The sequence below is a fragment of the Molossus molossus genome, unplaced genomic scaffold, assembly GCF_014108415.1.
Source record: "Molossus molossus isolate mMolMol1 unplaced genomic scaffold, mMolMol1.p scaffold_m16_p_1, whole genome shotgun sequence".
Taxonomy (NCBI): domain Eukaryota; kingdom Metazoa; phylum Chordata; class Mammalia; order Chiroptera; family Molossidae; genus Molossus; species Molossus molossus.
This window is the reverse complement of record NW_023425344.1, coordinates 182,162,089-182,181,897: the sequence shown is the minus strand read 5'-3', so window position 1 is coordinate 182,181,897 and position 19,809 is coordinate 182,162,089. Positions and strand designations below refer to the sequence as shown.

Genomic DNA, 19,809 nt, shown 5'->3' with positions numbered 1-19,809 from the left:
TAGGCTTTAGGGGGCCAAAGACAGTCAAATAAGAGATCCTCTCCTGTGTCTTGTCTCCTCGGTGACTGGACTAGTAGAAATAGAAAAGACATAGGCTCTGAGTCCCAAGATAGTACCACACCCTCTCTGATAGAGTGTCCCAGACCCAGCAGGCTTAGAGGAGCTTGAGCTCTGGCTTCTGCTTCCAGGACATTTATTTTTCACCAACAAATTCTACCTCCTTATCTCTTTCACACAGATGAGTCCCAGGCATACATGCTCTCTCTTTGTATTATCAAAACAGCCCACAAACATCTAGCAACTTGCAGCCCATGACATGTTTAGGGCCTGAGATTTGGGGCTGGATGTGGGCCTCCTGCTTATGGAGTCATTTCTTCTAGAGTCTCAGTGTTGTCCAGGTAACATCTCAGAGGGGCTCTTGAGGCCACTGAAGTATAGGCTTAGAGGTTTCTTCTGGGTTCTTCCAGATGGTAGATCTTTCCCACCCCCCACCCCCACTCTAGACTGCCAGGCATACTCCTGCCTGGACTTCCTGGCATAAGAGATAAAATTAAAAATGGTAACTCCCAACATCTGGTTCAAGAGATACCAGCGAGGAGGGAGTAGGAGAGAAGAAACTTGTCAGGGAGCTCACAAGAGAAGTGGAAGGAAACTAACCTATTTGTAGATTCTTAAGCCAAAAAAAGTACCTCCATCATTTTCGTCTGGAAGACAGATTCAAAGAGGGAGCCCCAAGCAACTGTCCAAGACAGGCACTTCCTGTGGCCAAGTGCATAAGAGCAGCCTGCATCCATGGGACAGGGTGAGCCAAGTCAACTCTCCATGGGGCTTGCTGGACTGTCAGTAGCCCCTCCAATATTATGTGTTTTCATTAAAGGAAGTAGGATGGTGTTGAAGGTGATGGTGATGTGACTATGGTGAGGAGTGGTAGTGGGTGCTGGTAGTGGTGGAGGGGCTATGGAGTAGCAACAGGGTAGGTCGTGGTGGTGAGTTCATGGTCATAATTGTGATGATGGTGTTAAGATGGTGATGATGCTTAACATGGATTTATATTCTTGTCCCAGGATCAGAATAACATGACTGTTCTAACTGGGTTGTGATATTTATGGGAGATGACCCTGGAAAAGCATGAGGTTGTCATAGCGTGAAGGCTAAATGGAAAAAAAGGGAAGGTAGAAGTCAGGGAATCCAACTAAAAGGGGCAAAGGCAAACATAAAGCAAGAAAACAGGCAGACCCAGAGAATGCAGAAACTTCAGGGCCTCTGCACAGGTCTGGCAGTACATTTACATGTCTCATTATAAATGGGAACTGTCTAACAGACTGTCTTAATACTCTCACGCACCACCAACCACCCTTGCAGAGTTTTTCTGGGCTGCATGGTGCCATAGGTTTGGTGAGTCTTTAGGTGAAACAGCCAAGTGTGAGCTTGGGTGAGTTGGTTCTACTCTCTGGGCCTCACTCTTCTCATCTATATAACAAGAAAATTGGATGTAGTGATTTCAAAACCAGCTCTTAAAACTATCTAATTGTATTTAAAGAAAAAGTGAGTCGAGGTGAACAAGATTCTGGATTGTATTCATTGCTTTTGGATTGGGGCCAGAAAAGGGGATCAACAATAATAACAACAGTTTCATTTCATTTCATGGGACTGTGTGTCTGACCCTGTGCTAAGTGTATTACAGTGGTTCCCCTTATCCATGTTTTTACTTTTCTCAGTTTCATTTACCCAGGGTCAACCATGATCTGAAAATATTAAATGGAAAATTCCAGCAGTAAACAATTCATAAGTTTTAAGTTGCGGGCTGTTCTGAGTAGCATGATGAAATCCTGGGATGTGAATCATCCCTCTGCCTGGTGTGTTCATGTTGTTTAAGCTACCCGCCCTTTAGTCACCTAGTGGCCAATTAGGTTATCAGATAGACTTTTGTGGTATCACAGTGCTTGTGTTCAAGTAACCCCTATTTTACGTAATAATGGCCACAAAACCATTCCCATAACTTTTATTACAGTATATTGTTATAGTTGTCCTATTTTATAAATAATTATTAGTGTTCATCTCTAGCTGTGACAAATTCATAAATTAAACTTTACCATAAGAATGTACATATAAGAAAAAACATAGTATATAGCAGCATTTTAAACATTTTTTATCTCATGACACACAAACTAATTACTAAAATTCTGAGGCACACCAAAAAATATATTTTTTGCTGATTAACGACAAAAAAAAATAGGTATAGTTTTGATTCATTCACACTGGATGGCTATTTTGTGTTGGCTGCTGTCATTTTTTTACTTGACAATCAAAGGGAAAAGAGGTTGGTGCCCCTGACTATATAGTCAGGTATTGAACGTTTTAAAAATTTTTGTGGCACACAGGTTGAAAATCTCTGGTATATAGTATAGGATTTGGTATTCACAGTTTCAGGCATCCACCAGGGTCTTGGCATGTATCCCCCTGGGATAAGGCAGGGACTACTGTATATGCATGACTTCAATTTTTTTTTTTATCCTAACCTGAGGATATTTTTCTATTTATCTTCAGATAGAGTGGGAGAGAGGGAGAGAAAGAGAGAGAGAGAGAGAAACATGATGTGTCATTGACGGTTGCCTCCTGCACAACCCTGACCAGGGCCAGGGACAAACCACAATCAAGGTATGTGCCCTTGACTGGAATCAAACCCTCAACTCATTGGTCCGCGGGCCGATGCTCTACTGCTGAGCCAAACCAGCCAGGGCTATACATGACTTCATTTAATCTCCACAACCCTGGAAGGAAGAGTGATCATTCTAAGGAAGAAAAAATTGAGGGTCAGAGTAGTCAAGTTACTTGTCTTAGGTAGCACAGCTAGTAAGTAAGTTGAGCCAAGGGGTTTTGAACCCTCATCTCTCTGACTCCAGGGTCTCTGCTTTTACTTACTTGTCACAATTACCTAGTCTCCACGTTTTCTGTCTTTTCCACATAGCCCTGGGGATCAAGAGCTGTGACTTCCAGGCAGCAAGAAACAATGAGGAGCACCATACCAAAGACATCAGCTCCAGGCACCTGGTTGTGAGGAGAGGACAGCCCTTCACCATCAGGCTGCACTTCCGGGCTCCAGTCCATGCATTTCAGCATGCCCTAAAGAAGGTAGTTCTCATTGCACAAACTGGTAAGTGGGGCAGGCTTAGACCCCTTTGGCAGCAGGATTAGAGGGTTCTTTCTCATCACCCGCTCACGGAACTAAGGAGCAAATGGCCTACATGGTACTAGGGCCTCAAGAAGTTTTGCCCACCCAGCAGGGCTGTTGTGAGGAGAAGATAATGTGCTATTCTAATAAGTCTTGTTTATTATGATTCAGAAAATGCTTGGCAGCATTATCACGAGGGGGTTTCTTTTGGCTGCAAATATAATATCAATTTTGTAGAAAAGCCTAAATGGGATCTAATCCAGACTGAATATCACATTTAATTGTTACTATTTATTGAATCTGTACGACATGTCAGATATTAGGCCAAGGGTATTACATGAAATATCTCATTAAGACCTCACATTGAGCCTTGGCCTGTTTGGCTCAGCAGTTAGTGCATTGCCCCTGGACCCAAAGGGTCTCGGGTTCAATTCCCAGTTAAGGGCATGTACCTGAGTTGAGGTTTGATCCCCAGCCCCGGCCGGGGTCATGTGGGAGGCAACCAATCAATGTGTCTCTCTCAGATTGATGTTTCTCTCTCTCTCCCACCCTCCCTTCCACTCTATCTAAAAATCAGTGGAAAATTATCCTTGAGTTAGGATTAACAAAAATAATAAATAAGTTAACAAACAAAAACCTCACACTGACACTCTGAAGTAGGTATTATTACCACGCCCATTTTATAGACTATGAAATGTCTAAATGTAGGTCCACGGGCACTGAGAACTTATGCACTCCCATCACCCCCTACTGCCTCCCATTATTGGACGGGCCTCTTTTTCTCCTCCCAAACTAATTTTTTATCTGCTTCAACTTTGTTATACTTGACTCTATTACTCAGTTGTGACCAAGAGGTCCAAACGACCAATTTATCTGTTTGTGATTGCAGGAGAGCAGCCTTCCAAGGCTACCAGGACCCAAGTCACATTCCCGATTTCCAGTCTGGGGGATCAGAAGAAGTGGAGTGCGATGGTGGAGGAGAGAGATGCCCAGTCCTGGACTGTCTCTGTGACCACGCCCTCAGATGCTGTCATTGGTTGCTACTCCCTCCTGCTGCATATCTTGGGCAGGAAGCCACGCCTACTGGGCCAGTTCATCCTGCTCTTTAACCCCTGGGTTCGAGGTGAGTTTGGACTCGAGCCAGCCTGGGCTGTACAGGATCTGGGTGCAGCTCTGGCAGGGCGCACCTGCCCCAGACCCTAGTGGACAGCTTACTCTGCGGACAGCACCAGGACTCGTTCTTGCAGTGTCTGCTTCCTGGATGAATCATCTCTCAGACCCAGGGTCCTGTCTTGGTGTCAACCCTGGCAGAAGCAGCCTAGGTCTTCCCACTGAAAGCAAAGGCTTATCTCATCACCAAACCCTGGTGTTGGCTCAGGTTATTTGGTCACAGGAGATAAGAGTCAGAGATGACCCTGGGAGAGCTTCCCTTTATTGTAATAGTACAGGGGACAAGAACTAGAAAGTGCTTCCAGAATGCAGGTGACCTAAGAAATAACCTTCTCTGTTTCCTCCCTGGACTCTCATGGACTATCTCCAGGTGAATCCAGGTTTTGTAGAACCTGAGGTTGATATGATTTGGGGAATTCTCTTAATAAAAAAAATACAAAATTTTGAATGGCCAAGGCCCCTCCCAGGGCCTGAAGGGGTCTGTGCTAGTGAGGCACCCCAATGCTTTCGTTTCATCAGCTTCATGGTAAATCTGTCTTGTTTGTTCTGTGTTTACTACTGTAGACCGCAGGGTCTTTTCCATACTGAGGCTTGGAAATATCCCATGTGAGCTGCCTGGGGTCAGGTGACCTCCTGCTCAACCAGTGGCCACCTCTGGCAAAGCCTAGCCCAGGCTATTGAGGCTATTTCTTCTAGGAAATATCATCAGATGCGTTCAGCCTCAACAGGAGCCAAAAGAGCATCTCTTCTTCTGATGTTTGAGTCTATCCTTCCTTTTTTAAAAATTTCTTTTGAATGAAGCAAGTTTTATTCAGGTAGAAAACAAGAAAGAGTGCCCTGGCTGGTTTGGCCCAGTGGTTGGAACATTGGCCTGCGGACCAGAGAGTCCTGGGTTCGGTTTCCGCTAGGGGCACGTACCAAAAAAAGAAAAGAAGAAAGAGGCCAGGGTATGGGCACAGCTGTGAAAGAAGCAAAAAGCATGTGTCCCAGTGGATGCAGGCCAACTCAAGAGTGAGTTTGCTATCTCTCCTATTTAAATCTGCCGCCGCCCACCGTAATACTTTGTTTTCCCTGAAGGGAGCCTCCTTACAAGGCAGGGATAGGAAATGTGGGGAAGTAGAAAAAATCTCCCCAGGTTCCTGCGGCCCCATCCCTGGTCCCTAGTTCCTGACTCCCTTTTAATGTGGCACCTGAATCCCAGTAGGCTTCCTGTCTCCACTTCTTTTGCCCAGGTTGGGATTCTCTGATCCCCCCTCCTTCAGATGACCCTGCCTATCCTCAGTTCAAGGCTTTCTTTCCCACTCCACAGGGTGGGCAAGTGGAACAATGGATGGGAACTAATATTCATTCATGCTTGGCTTGTAGGGACCTGTCCAGGGGCAGCCTCCATATCAGTGTGTGTGTGTGCGTGCGCGCGTGTGTGTAGGTGTCTGTCTGAGCAGGAGTGAGTTGTTTTCTCTGCTCACTGGGAGGTGGCTAAGAGACTTTCCAAGATTATCTGGGACTCAGTCTCAGATACTTGGAGATGGGGTTTTCCTAAATTCTAACAAAAGAACCCTATTCATAAGCAGGGAACTTTTTAAAGGGGGGTTGCACCCAAGCAGAGAATAAGAGGAGGGTGCCACCTGTGTCCTGATAATGTACTTCTCAGAACCCTGCAGCATGGGGGCCAAACATGTCAGTTGGAAGTGACTTCCCAAGAAGTGATGTCCAGTTGACTTCATAGAAAGTACTCAGGACAGAGGGGCAGAAGTCAAGGGCTCCTTGGGTGTATAGCTCTGATTTTAGGCCCTGGGTATTTCAGGGCTTCCTGATTTATATTATCTTATCCTTCTGTTGCTTTGAGCACTCTCATCCCAGATGGATGCCAGGGGGGATAGTTTGAAAATCTTTTTCTCCTTCTGGTCCCCATGAACCAGTCTAACCACCCCCCACTCCACCACCAGCACCAGGTGCAGAGAAAGACACTTGGAAAGAAGAGCAGACCCCACCACCACTCCCAGCTTCCTAGAGTGGGCAGTGGACTCTTCAAAGCCCCCACTTCCTCCCCAGCCCAACCCTTGGATGCAGACAGCAGGAAAGGCTCCAGCAAGAGACCGTGGGGATCCTAGACCCACCTGGACACCCCCAGAGCGGAGAGCCGTGTTTTGGCTGTCACTTCACCAGCCCACCGCTCCCTCTGACCCTGTCTTAGCAAATGCTGCTCTTCCCTTCTGCTCACCCATCAACCTATGTTATATTGGCTCTTCTGAAACACTAGTTTTTTTTTGTTTTGTTTTTTATTGAACTTGTGATAGCGGCATAACAGGCCCACTGGGAAGCTCCCTGGGCTGTTGGCAAATTCTCTTGGGTTGGCAACACTCTGGCTACACATGTCTTCTGGGAAGCAATAGGCTTTTTAAGGCTGGCTTATTCCTGTCTGCCTGGCTGACCATGAAGGCCACCTTGGCCACACAGAAACTGACCTCTTTTCCCCTCTCTCCACCAGAGAGGAGGCCAGGTCCCAGAGTGGGCAGTGAGAAGAGAAAGTTCTTCTCCAGTCCTTATTAAGCCCAGAGCTAAAGGGGACACTGACCTGGGCAGGGAGGGCAGAGGCCAGGATATGGAGAGAAGTCCCTCATTCCTGCCCGCCTCTCACCAGAGGATGCTGTGTTCCTGGAGAACGAGGCTCAACGCTCAGAGTACTTGTTGAACCAGAACGGCCTCATCTACCTGGGCACAGCTGACTGCATCCAGGAAGAGCCCTGGGACTTTGGCCAGGTATGGGGGCCTCCAGGGAAGGTGAGGGGACAGTGATTGCCCCATAACCTTCAGAGTTCAGGCCAGACAGAGCTGGCAGATCCAAAAGCCCCTGGTCCTGAGGCATCATGTTTAGAAAATTTCAGCCATGTGGTATGTCTCTTTCCTCGGGGCCACATCAGACCACGCTCCACAGCTTCCAGCATTATCTTCTTACAGACCACACAAATTAAACCCCGCTATTAAATCCCTGCTGCCTGTACAATAAAACACAAGGGCATGACACACAGGCCCTTCACAGCCTGGCCACTGCTTTCCTTTCCCTGAGAGCCACCCACGCTCCGGCCCCTGGCCAGCCCCTGGACATGCCGGCTGAATGTTTCCTCCACCTGGAATAGTGTCCCTTCTTTGTCGCCTGGGAAGCTCCGACCCATCTTTTAAGACCCTCTGAAAGCCTTCCTCAGCCCCAAAGGTAGAGTGAATCTCTCTACTGTGCTCTCTGCTCTGGGTTGCCATCTCTCCTGGAGCCCTGGCCACACTGCTGAGATCTGTAGTCTGTGTGGCTACATGCTCTGCTCCACTCCTAACTGGGCTCTTCAAGAGCAGGAGCTGCCGTGGTATCCTCCACATGGTGGCCAGGGCCAGCAGGAGCAGTAGGGATGCACTAAGTGGATACAGATAGAAAGGAAAGGAAAAACATCCCTAGTCTTCCAGATCCACACCTTATCAGGACAGTCAGATAACAGAACAAGCAAAGAATTGGACTGCCAGGTACAGGGACCAGGGGGCACCGGGGGACAAGGCAAGGGAGGAAGGAGGGAAGACTGAGTCTAAGAGAAGGACAAGGTGATGGGGCTAAACTGGGATGGAGACCCTTCATTGCTTCTGTGTGTGGTCCTTGCAGTTCGAGAGGGATGTCTTGGACCTCAGCCTGAACTTGCTGGGCACAGACAAGCAGGTGGAGGAGTGGGGAGACCCTGTGCATGTGGCCCTCGTTTTGGGCGTGTTGGTGAGTGATGCCCTCTCACAGAGCTGTCCTCCCTCTGTGGCCCTGGATATCTTCAAAACACAAAAGGTCTCCTCTTCCCAGGGTGTGGCGATAGTTCCTGGAGAAGGACACGGGTGAGGAGGGGAGGACAACAGCATCCACAGGGGAGAGAAAAGCAAAGGGAGGTGTCATCTTCCAGGACACAAGCCAACAAAGGACAAAAAGTGTCCTGGGTCTCCTCAGAGCACATCTCTATCCCCTGCCTCCAACCCCCAGCCCAACCTGGAGGCCTAGGTCTCTGGAAGGGAGGAATTTGGGTCCATCTTACTCAGTGTTTGCAGCTAAGGTGGTCAAAGGGACTTGTTTTCATTTCTAAATCAGTCCTAAGGATATGCAGACCGTGAAGGTAGCGTGGTGCTTTCTCATTGTTCCTAAAAGTCCTTTCCCAGGAGTGATGTGTTCCCCGTTTCCTCTTGTGCCACTGGGCTCCCCGCTGAAGAGGTGGTGAGGGACAGAGCCAGCCTGTGAGGAGAAGGAAGTGTAGGATAAGTGGGCCTCGAGACCCCAGGTGCATATACCCTCAAAGAAATCAGGACTAGGCAAGTGAAGGAGCAGGGGACCCAGCCCCGGTGAGGGCCTCTCTCCCGCTTCTCTGTGGCTTTCTTTGCCACTGTGGTCCACAAATCCCTGGCCTTTAAAGGATTTGTGAAAAAGGTGGGTTCCTGGGCTGTCCCCAGACCCCCCGAGATTATAACCCAGTGAGCTAGGGTGGAGCCCCAGAATATGCAGATTTAACATAGACTGATGCAGACAGTCTGTCCACCACACTTGGAGAACTGCATGAGCCTTTCTCACCCCTGCCCCCACTTTACCCTCTCACCCCCTCGCCACCACCTCACCCTGAGGACTCACATGACATTCACACGTCTCCCCAAACAGCTGCACGCTCTCAAGGAGAAGAGTGTCTTGCCCACCCCGCAGACCCAGTCTGCCCAGGAAGAGGCCTTGCTGAACAAGCTCCGGGGCAGTGTGCCCATCCTGCGGCAGTGGCTCACAGGCCAAGGGCGACCCGTGTATGACGGTCAGGCCTGGACACTGGCCGCTGTTGCTTGCACAGGTACAGAGCAGGCTGACCTTGGCTACTGTTGGCTTGCCCTGTGGTCCATGTGGGAGGGACATTTCCAAAAGCAGATACTGACTCCACTCCACAACATTTCCACACCTTCTTCACACCCATAACTGGCTCAGATGAACCATCTGGCCAAGAAACAAGCCATTTGTTCAGGGCAACTCCTCCTGACCAGCGTCTGCTCCTTCTCCCCCTTAGCAAAGTCAGGCCTATCTGGCAAACTCTGCTCCCAAACTCTTTCACCCTGAAGCTTCCCCGGCCTTCCCCCAGCAGAGCAGCCCCAGTGCTCTGCCAGCCTCCCCGTGCTGTCTGCTCTGCCGGCTGTGACCTGGCCTATAGAGGTCCTGTGCTGGGTGTCAGGTTTAATTTCCCCATGCCTGTGCCCCTCCTCTTTCCATGGTGTCACCTGGCATTTAAGACATGCTTGCCCAGAGGAGACACTGCAAACACTAGCCGTCCCCACGCCCCACCCCAGGCCTCTCTGGCTCTGGCACCCTCTGACTCTGCCCCTTCTATGCAGTGCTGCGCTGTCTGGGAATCCCTGCCCGCGTGGTCACCACGTTCGCCTCAGCCCAGGGCACTGGAGGGGGCCTGCTTGTGGATGAGTACTACAACGAGGAGGGGCTTCAGAATGGAGAAGGCCAGAGAGGCAGAATCTGGTGAGAAGCCCAAAGGGGATGAAGTCTCGGACTGGAAGGGCTCCCACTGCGGGTGCTATGGGAACTCACCACCCTGAGTGGCCCTGGCACCAACAGGAGGCCTTCCAGACCCTTGGAGGCAGGATACTAATGGTCAGTGGTGGCATGCTTGCCCCTTCTGGGGAATTTTACAGCCACTTTTACACAGCACCCTCCCATCCCCATGGCCACAACTGCTATTTCTAGAACCTCTTAAGGATTCCTTTTTCTTTTAACACCTGAATTGTTCTTTTGCTACCTTCAGGATCTTCCAGACCTCAACAGAGTGCTGGATGACCCGGCCTGATTTGCCCCAGGGTTATGGCGGATGGCAGATTCTGCACCCAAAGGCTCCTAAGGGAAGTGAAGGTAAATCCTAGGGGTGGCTCAGGACCACCTGGCCTGCAGAGAGGGAGCTGCCTGGCTGAAGGAGAGGAAACAGGAGCAGCATGTGGTGCAGAGGGGATCCGCATTCCCTCAGGCAGGAAAAGCAGAAAGAGTGATACTGGCTGGCAGAATGCTGAGCTGATGCCAGTGGCTCAAGGGACAAAGGTGTCAGCCATCTCAGGCCAAGGCTGTGGGAGACTAGCCCCACCTCAGAGCAAGAGAGCTGAGCCTCAGTGAAAGGCAGAGGGTCTCAAGAGAGCTGGTAGATGTGTCGGGTCAGAGGCTTGTAACGTGGGACTTCTGAGATTCTGAATGTGGATGAAGAGGATATCAAGATAGGTTAAAGCTCAGAGAAAGAATCTTCATGATCCATAAAGGATGGTTCTTCCTTACCCAGGAACAGAACAAGCACAGAACCTGACATATGTAAGTGCTCCATAAAGATGACCTATTCCTATCACATCCATAACCAAGCTGGCTTAGGAACCCCTGTGTACTATGTTTCTCTGAGGTTCTACCTGTCCAGTTTCCGAGAGGGCGCCTGCCACAGGCTATTGCCAAAATTACTGTCACTAAATGTTGTGAGATTCACCTCTGAATGCCCTCTTAGAAACCCTGCTTAGTACCCTCCTCTGACCTTGATCCCCGGGGTGGGAAAATAGGGTCTAGGATGGGAACCGAGGCCATGGAGCTCAGACCCAAGCAGAGGTCTAGGCATGGCTCCTCCTGCTCATGGACCTTTCTCTCCCTCAGTCCTGAAGGCCTGTGATCTGGTCCCCGTCAGAGCAGTCAAGGAGGGGACACTGGGGCTGACCCCTACAGTAGCAGACCTTTTTGCCGCAGTAAACGCCTCATGTGTGGTCTGGAAGTGCTGTGATGATGGGACTCTGGCACTGACCAACTCCAACACTAAGTATGTGGGCAACAACATCAGCACCAAAGGTGTGGGCAGTGACCGCTGTGAAGACATCACTCAGAACTACAAGTATCCAGAAGGTACTGGGCAGGGGAGGGCACAGGCTTCTCGGCCCTAGACAGGTGTAGGCCCCAGAGAGTTGCAGTCCTTTCCCCACCATATAAAATGGTTTCTCAACCCCCTTTGATACTATTGACATTTGGGGCCAGGTAACTCTGTTGTGGGGGTGCTGTGCAGCATCCCTGACCTCTCCCCACTCCTCCACCACCACTACCACCAGTTGTGACAAAATCTCTCCAGATATTTCCAAATGTCTCCTAAGGGGCAACAACACACTTAATACTAAGTCCAGGTGCCAAAAGTTCTTCTCCCTCTCCCCTGCTGAGCCAATCCCTCCCAACCTGTCCCTCCCTCCATATTAGTTAATGGCACCGCTGTCTACCTATTTGTTCCAACAACAAGGACTGCATTCTCTTCTCTGCCCCCTTCACCGCCTCCCATTACATTTGTCTCATCTCCTTTCCCATTGCCTATAGGTAACCCATATCTTGTCCACAGTATCCCAACGGTCTCCTAACTGGACCCCTGCCTGCAGTCCCTCCATCATTATTCCCTTTCCAAACTTTCAGTTTCCAGAATGAGCTTTTAAAGACACAAGTATAATTATGTTACACTCCTGCTCCAGAATATTTGATGGCCCCCACTGTCCTTAGAATAAGTTTAAATTCCTTCACTTCCATACTATCCTCAGAAGCAGTGTGACCCATCCAAAAGCTGGCTTTTCCAACTGCTCCAGGGGCTAATTCACAGCACTGGAAAAAGAACTTGGTCCCCGCGTGACTTGGAAGGGACACTGTGTCTGTGGTGGATGTACTGAACACAGACTAGTTTTCCACGCTAAATATGGCCTTAGGCAGCGGTTCTCAACCTCTGGGTCACGACCCCTTTGGGGGTCGAACGACCTTTTCACAGGGGTCGCCTAAGACATAACAGTAGCAAAATTACAGTTATGAAGTAGCAACAGAAATAATGTTATGGTTGGGGGTCACCACAACATGAACTGTATTAAAGGGCCGCGGCATTAGGAAGGTTGAGAACCACTGCGGCTTAGAGGTTTGCAAAGTTCTTGTAACTTTGGCATCTGAGCAGCAGTGGGTAAGTGAATCTTAATCCTGGGCTTTTATTAGATGGGCCCATACCTGCTGGGTAAGAGGCCAGCTTTGTTTCTTCTGTTCTTCAGGATCTCTTGAAGAAAAAGAGGTGATGGAGAGAGTCCAGAAAAAGAAACTGGAACATGGGGAAGATAATGGCATCTGTCCTCCCAGTCTTGAGATTGCTGATCCTCTGTACCTGTTCTTGGAAGCACCCAGCTCCCTGCCCCTGGGAGGGGATGCCCAGCTCTCCGTGACCCTGATTAACCCCGGTGACCAGGAGAAGGCTGTGCAGCTGGCAATTGGGGTGCAGGCGGTGTACTACAATGGCATCCTTGCTGCTGAGCTCTGGAGGAAGAAGCTGTTCCTTACTCTCAGTGCCAACCTTGGTAACTCTATGGCTCTGCCAAATGCCCAGACATTCAGTTCCTACCCTGGGCAGACTGCAGCTATAAGGCTCACCCTGCAGGTCTCAATAAGTGGCTTCTAGCTCCTGGTGTTCTCTCTCTCAACACATATTTATTGTGCTTCACACAGAAAAACCACCACCACCACCACCCACAATTCTGATTGCAGTAATATAAGTAAACAGACCATAGCAGCATGTAATAAGTGTTTGATAAGGTAAATAGAATCAATGGCAGGGGAGCACCGCACCCAGGCTGGGGCAGTCTGCCTCCAAGTAAATCGAATGGTACCGGGTCTTAAAAGGATGAGCTGAACTGTGCCGGACAGAAAAGTGAGTCACGGGCATTCCAGGCAGAAGGAATATGTGCACAGGTTCTTCCTCCCAGAGATTATTTAATTGGTCTGGGATGGGGTCCAGGCATTGGTATTTAAAAAAAAAAAACCTCCCTATGTTATTCTAGGGTTGATATTTCCTGTACAAGAGCAGTTGTTCTCAATCTTTCCTGCAATGAGAATCACCTGGGAAATTTGATGCTCGGCCTGCACCCCAGACTATTTAAATCAGAAATTCCATGGTTGGAGCCAAACATAAAAAAAAAATTGTAATGCCTTGGGCGATTTCAATGTGCAGGCAAGACAGAATCCACAGAATAGAGATGGTCTACATCATTGCCAACAGCTTCTTAATCACCACCCTGCCCTCCAGTCTCTCCACCATGTTCCCTTTCTCAGGAGGGGCAGGAGGGAGCAGTGCAGGGAGTGGTGTGAGAGCCAAACAAGATTAAGCCAGAGCTTGTAGGTCATGCTAAGCCCTTTGAGTTTTGTTTTCTAGGCAAAGGAGAGCTGGTGAAAGTTGTTAACCACGAAGTCTGTATTATCAGAAATTCATTTTTAAGCCCTGGCCGGTTTGGCTCAGCGGTTAGAGCGTCGGCCTGTAGTCCAGAAAGACCCGAGTTCAGTTCCCGTTAAAGGCACGTATCTTGGTTGCAGTTTGTCCCCGGCTCTGGTTGGGTCATGCAGGTGGCAGCCACTCGGATGTGTACCTTTCACGTCGATGTCTCTCTCTCTCTCTCTCTCCCTCCCACTCTATCTGAACAAAAAATGAAAAAATGTCCTTGGGTGAGGATTAAAAAAAAAAATTCATTTTTAAAAAAAGAACTTTTGGGAGAATGGAATGAAAATGGTCATGTTGGAGTGGTGGTTCTCAACCTTGGCTGCACCTGGGGAACTTTAAAAATACTAATACCTGGGCCTCACCACCCAAGTCTGATATAACTGATTTGAGGTGTGGCCTGGCACTGGAATTGTTTTATAAAACTCCCCATATGATTCTTTTTATTTTAAATCCTCACCCGAGGATACTTTCCCATTTATCTTCAGATAGAGTGGAGAGAGAGAGAGAGAGAGAGAGAGAGAGAGAGAGAGAGAGAGAGAGACATTGATGGGAGACACATCCATTGGTTGCCTCCCGTACAACCCCAACTGAGGACCGGGGACCGAACTGTAACCGAGGTACATGTCCTTGACTGGAATCAAACCCGCGACTCTTCGGTCCCTGGGCCAACACTCTAACCGCTGAGCCAAACTGGCCAGGGCAACTCCCCATAAGATTCTAATGTGCGTCCAATGTTGACAACCACTAGAGTAGAGGTTGGAAGGTTTTGTAATAATCAAGAAATGAAGGACACGCTAAAGTCTCAGCACTTCAAATGAAGATATTTTAAGGAGGTTATAGATTGAACTTGTGAACATGTCTATGTATGTGGCAGAGGAGGGCTTCAGGTTGGGTGAGCCTCTAGAATAGGGAAAATGGGGAAGAGAAGGATTGGGGTAAAAGATGATGAGTTCTTTTTGTGGTATGTTGGGTTTGAAAGCCCATGAGATGGCCAGTAGGCAGCTGGAAACCTAAACCTGGTATTCAAGATGAAGGCCTGGGTTGGAGACCAGATGTGGAATCCCAGCAGAAAGAAGGTGGCCAACAGTTATGACATAAATGAGCTCAAGGGGGCAAGGACTACTGTGAGAAGAAGAGAGGATGAGAAGGGAACATAGGCAACAACAGCTTGTAGGGGGCAGTTAGGGAAAGAGCACAGACTAAAGGAGATGGGGAAGTCAAAGAGAGGAAGAGGGCACCAAGCAAGGGCAGCAGAGAGGCCATGAGATGTCAAGGCTAAAAAGTGTCCATGGACAGAATGGTCTTACTCCAAAGTGATGGCAAATGCCAGCTTCCCGGGGGCTAAATGGATTGAGAGTTGAAGAGGTGAGACAAGGTGTGCAGTCTTTTATGGGAGAATGAATGGATAAAGAGAGACTGGCCCTGGCCAGTTTGGCTCAGCAGTTGAGTGTCGGCCTGTGGACCAGAGAGTCCTGGTTCAGTTCCCACTAGGGGCACATAACACACAAAAAAAGGAGAGAGGCTGGCCCTGGCCGGATGGCTCGGTTGGTTGGAGCTTCATCCCATGTACCAAAAGTCTGCAGGTTTGATTCCCAGACAGGGCACATACCTGGGTTGCAGGTTTGATCCCCAGTTGGGGTGTGTATGTGAGGCAACTGTCAGTGTTTCTCTCTTTCCCTTCCTACATCTCTAAAAACCTCTCTGCTCCTTGGGTGAGAGAGAAAAAAAAAAAAAAAGGCCTGGCCAGTGTGGCTCAGTGGTTGCGCATTGACCCATGCACCAAGAGGTCACTGGTTTAATTCCCAGTCAGGACACATGCCCAGGTTATGGGCCAAATCCCGTGGTGGGCATTCAGGAGGCAGCCAATTGATGTTCTCTCTCATCGATGTTTCTATCTCTCTCTCTAAAATCAATAAAGAAAAAAAAATTAAAGAAGAGAGGCTAGGTGGTAATCAGCCAGAGATATTGGGTAGAGGGAGGTTGTTTGTTTTGTTTTCTTTTAAGAGAAGAGAAAGTAAAATCCGGTCACATGCTGAGGAAAATAATCAGCAGAGAAGAAAAGATTGAAGCCTCAGGAGAGATGATTTTTATTTATTGTTTTTTAATTTAAATTTTTCATTGTTGACACTATTGCAGATGTCCCCCACCCCTTACCTCTTTGCCCACCTCTACCCAGCGAGAGATGGGTTTTACTGATGGTGCAACAACCCTTGGGGAAATGAGAGGCAACAAAAATAATTATAGTTCACATTTATTGGGCACTGATTTGTAGCAAACATGGTATTAAGTGTTCTATGTACATTGTCATATTTATCCTCACAACAACTTTATGAGGCAGGAACCATTATTATCCCCACTTTATAGCTGAGGAGACCAAGATGGAGAGGTTAAATAATTTACCCAAATTTACATAGCAAGGCACTGATAGGGTCAGGATGGAGCACAGATTTTAACATATTTTTTTTAAGAGGGAGGGGAAAGGAGAGAGTGATAGAAACATCCAAAGGCTGCCTCCTGCACACCCCCACAGGGGATCGAGCCCACAACCCGGGCATGTGCCCTGACTGGTAGAATCAGGACCTCTGTCCATGGGACAACGCCCAATCCACTGAGCCTGGCTGGAGCACAGATTTTGAAAGCAGACTTGACTTGAGCAGGGGGGACACCTCATCCTCCTGGGGGAGCAGTGACAGTGGGGGGAGATGTCTATGTCTTTAGGTTGGGAAAGGGAACATGAGCTTGAGGATGAAGGATGGCTTTATTTTCTCTGCAAAAAGGGAAAGAGAAGGAGCAGAAAATGGGAAGGAACTAAGTCAGCATATATTCAGCAACACTGTGTGGCAGGGTCTGAGATAAGCACTTCCTTTGTAATATCTCATTTAACACAAGCCATCCCACCAGGCAGGTGTTATTAGACAAGAAAACTGAGGCCAAGAGAGCTTAGCTTGTTCTAGTTCACAGGGACTGCTCCACAAGCCCACTGAGGTGGTCGGCCAAGACTGTTAGTAAGGGTGGTGATGGTGGTGAGGATGGGTTCTTGAGTGAGTTCAAATTTGAAATTGCTGTGAGGAATGAGGCATCTTTCTGGCTTCAGTGCGATCCTGTCTCCTTTGCACTGTGTGTGTAACTATTGCTTATTTGCGGGGCACACACACCTTTGCACTGACTCCTCCTGTCACATGTCTCAGTTAAGAGAATCACCACCAGCCTGTCCTCCTCCTATTTTGAGCGACGCCCACCCGAGAACAGCTTCCTCAGACTTACTGCGGTGGCAACACACTCAGAGTCCAGCCTCAGCTGCTTTGCTCAGGAAGACATTGCCATTGGTAGACCACACCTTGCCATTGAGGTAGGCACCAGTCTTTTCCCAAATTGTTCTTGTTTGCTACTACTCAGGTCCCCATTTCAGAAAGAATCTGAGGCCATCCCACTTCAGTGCAGGCAACTGTGCTGCAGGATTACCAGAAAATGCTATGTTGAGAGCTCCTGGTCTTGAAAGATGGTTTCTTAAATATGCTATTTAGGTTTAAATCTTCCATCTTCTTTAGGTAGTTAAGTAAAAGTTTCTCAAGTTGGTTCTTCCCAGTTGCTGCCTCCATACTTGTAGGGATAATAATAGCCTATGCTTATTTAGCACTTTATACATAGGCAAATGCATTTTTGCCTCATTTCTTTTCATTCAAAAGCCTTGTGAGGTGGAACTGTTCCCATTGTTCAGATGAGGAAACTGTCCTAGAGAGCAACATGTCTAAGATCATAAAAATAGGACATTTTGGAGACTTATGGCTCTTGTTTGGTCATCTTTCCATGTCTACCCTGGCCAAAATGAATGCAATATGGTCCGTGCCGTCAATGAGGTTATAGCTGGATAAGGGAGACACAATGTTTGGTTTCCTATTTAAGTGCTTTACTGGAGCCACAAAGTCACCGTGGGATAAGTGACATAAAGGGGATTAATTCTCTCTGATTAGCTTAAGGAAGACTTCATGGAGGTGGCATTTATACTGGGCCTTTAAAAATGGGTAAACTTCTAATGCGGAGGTGGAAGGAAACCATTGCAGGCAGAAGGGATTCAAGGGAAGGGAGCCTGAGGGGTATGCTGGGGATGGGAAAGTACCCGACGTGGCTTAGATGTTGTTTAGTCAAGGGAAGAACAAATGAGCTTGAAGAAGTGGGTTGGGATCAGATCACTGAAGGGCTCTGAATGCCAACGGAAGCTGTATTCCAAAGACAGTGGGAAACCCTCCATAGTCTCTAAGTGGAGGAGAGGCACCATCACAGACAATCTTTGATGGATCAAGGGTGAAAGTGAATGCAGGAAGACCGGGTAGTAAAGAAGTCAGCTGTGGGGTTTAGGTTAGGATGGCAGAAACAGGAGAGTAATGAGGAGGGTGCAAGGAGGGTGCTAGGAGGGAAGGGAGTGACTGTGTCTCTTTCCACAGATGCCACAGGAAGCAGAGCAGTATAGACCCCTCACGGCCTCAGTCCGCATCCACAACTCCCTAGATGCTCCCATGAAGGACTGTATGATCTCTATCTTTGGAAGAGGGCTCATTTACAGAGAGAGGAACTATAGGTAAGAGACCACATGCTTCTCATCCCACAGACACATTTCAGCTGGTCAGAAAGGCTGGGACCCAAGGTTAATAAGACTTTTTGCTGTCCATGGAGACAGAGCAAATGGGCCCTGAAGTAGAAGGGATTAGGGCCTGTTTTATCCCAGGGCCACCATGTGTACAGGGGGACAGGAGTGAGGGAGGCTGTGGGCTCCTTAGGCACCCATCTAACCCTGGTTGCTGCTCTGATCATGCAGGAAGAGACTCAATACTGCTGGTGACTGCGGGTGAGATGGTTAGGGCTAGGCCCTAAAAAATATCACAGAGAGGGTAGGTTGCCTCTTGAAAGCTGCATTCTATTAAGGCCCACCACAATATTGAATTTTAAATATTCTCATTTCTTTTTCCTACTCCCATTCCCACCATCCTTCATATCCTTTTGTTAGTATGTGTAAAATGTGCACTCTTGCTTCATGAGCCTTTTTTTTTTTAATCCTTACCCGAGGACATTTTTCCATTTTTTGTTCAGATAGAATGGGAGGGAGAGAGAGGAAGAGAGAGAGAAACATCAACGTGAAAGGGACACATCGAGTGGCTGTCACCCACACGACCCAACCAGGGCTGGGGACAAACTACAACCGAAGTACATGCCCTTAGTGGGAACTGAACCCAGGTCTCTCTGGACCGCAGGCCGACGCTCTAACCACTGAGCCAAATCGGCCAGGGCCATGAGCCTTTTTTAAAATTTATTTTAGAGAGAGAGGAAGGGAGAGGGGGAGAGAGAAACATTGATGTGAGAGAGACATTGATCCGTTGCCTCGTGCACAGGCACGGACCGGGGATCCAATCGGCCATCTGGGTGTGTGCCCTGATGGAATCAAACCCGTGACCCTTCAGCAAATGGAATGATGCTCCAACCAACTGAGCCACCTGGCCAGGGAATGAGCCTGTATTTTTAAGTTATATAAATGATGTTGGTGGGGGAGGAAAGGATATATATGCCCAGGAATGGAGTTGCTGAGTCATAGGATGTGACCTGGTTTGACCAGGTACTATCAGATTTGTTTGCAGAATGGCTGCAGGAGCCTCACTCCCTACAGCAGTCCATGAGTTTCTTTATTCCTACTATTCCTTCACTCTTGGCAATACCCAACTTTCTCTTTTCTCCAGTGTAATGTAAAGGTAATATCTCATTATTATTTTAATTTAACTCTTCATGCTTATTAGGCTTTTCCATTTCCTCCTCTGTAAAGTTCTTTCACCACTTTTCTTTTGGTGTCCCTGCTTTATTTCCTGTTGATTTGTAGGAGTTTTCTGTATAGTCTAGTTATTAGTCCTTTGTTAGTTTCAAATGTTGCAAGTATCTTCTGTCATCATCTCTCCTCTCATTATGCCCACTGCATCCTTCATTGAATATACAGCATACAGTTTAGAGTTCATGATAATTACTTGTACTGTCTATGAGGTCCCTGACAGGTTGTCTGGTATTGAGCCACTGCCTCAGCCTCAGGAAACTCAATGAGTCATTTGCCAATAAGTTTAGAAGAAGGACTGCAACATTTAACCAGTCTTTTGTGGCCTTCCAGATCAATTGTGGGGCAAAGTTCCTCAAAGGAAATCT

At 48.2% G+C, this 19,809-nt stretch overlaps 1 protein-coding gene across 3 annotated transcripts in view; it reads left to right on the top strand.

Moving 5' to 3' along the window:
* Window positions 1-314: 314 nt before the first annotated feature.
* EPB42 (erythrocyte membrane protein band 4.2) overlaps window positions 315-19,809 on the top strand; it is a 27,847-nt gene continuing 8,352 nt past the window's right edge. The window contains exons 1-12 of one of the 3 annotated variants that reach the window (XM_036265269.1): window positions 315-398; window positions 2,969-3,154; window positions 4,062-4,295; window positions 6,984-7,102; window positions 7,986-8,090; window positions 9,009-9,186; window positions 9,719-9,857; window positions 10,141-10,244; window positions 11,016-11,258; window positions 12,419-12,718; window positions 16,821-16,981; window positions 18,075-18,208. In XM_036265269.1, coding sequence (XP_036121162.1) covers window positions 362-398; window positions 2,969-3,154; window positions 4,062-4,295; window positions 6,984-7,102; window positions 7,986-8,090; window positions 9,009-9,186; window positions 9,719-9,857; window positions 10,141-10,244; window positions 11,016-11,258; window positions 12,419-12,718; window positions 16,821-16,981; window positions 18,075-18,208 — 1,940 coding nt within the window. In that variant the 5' untranslated portion in view covers window positions 315-361. Of the gene's footprint in view, window positions 399-582; window positions 803-2,968; window positions 3,155-4,061; window positions 4,296-6,983; window positions 7,103-7,985; window positions 8,091-9,008; window positions 9,187-9,718; window positions 9,858-10,140; window positions 10,245-11,015; window positions 11,259-12,418; window positions 12,719-16,820; window positions 16,982-18,074; window positions 18,209-19,809 lie in introns of those variants that run through there. The other 2 variants (XM_036265286.1, XM_036265275.1) reach the window with 2 other exon arrangements.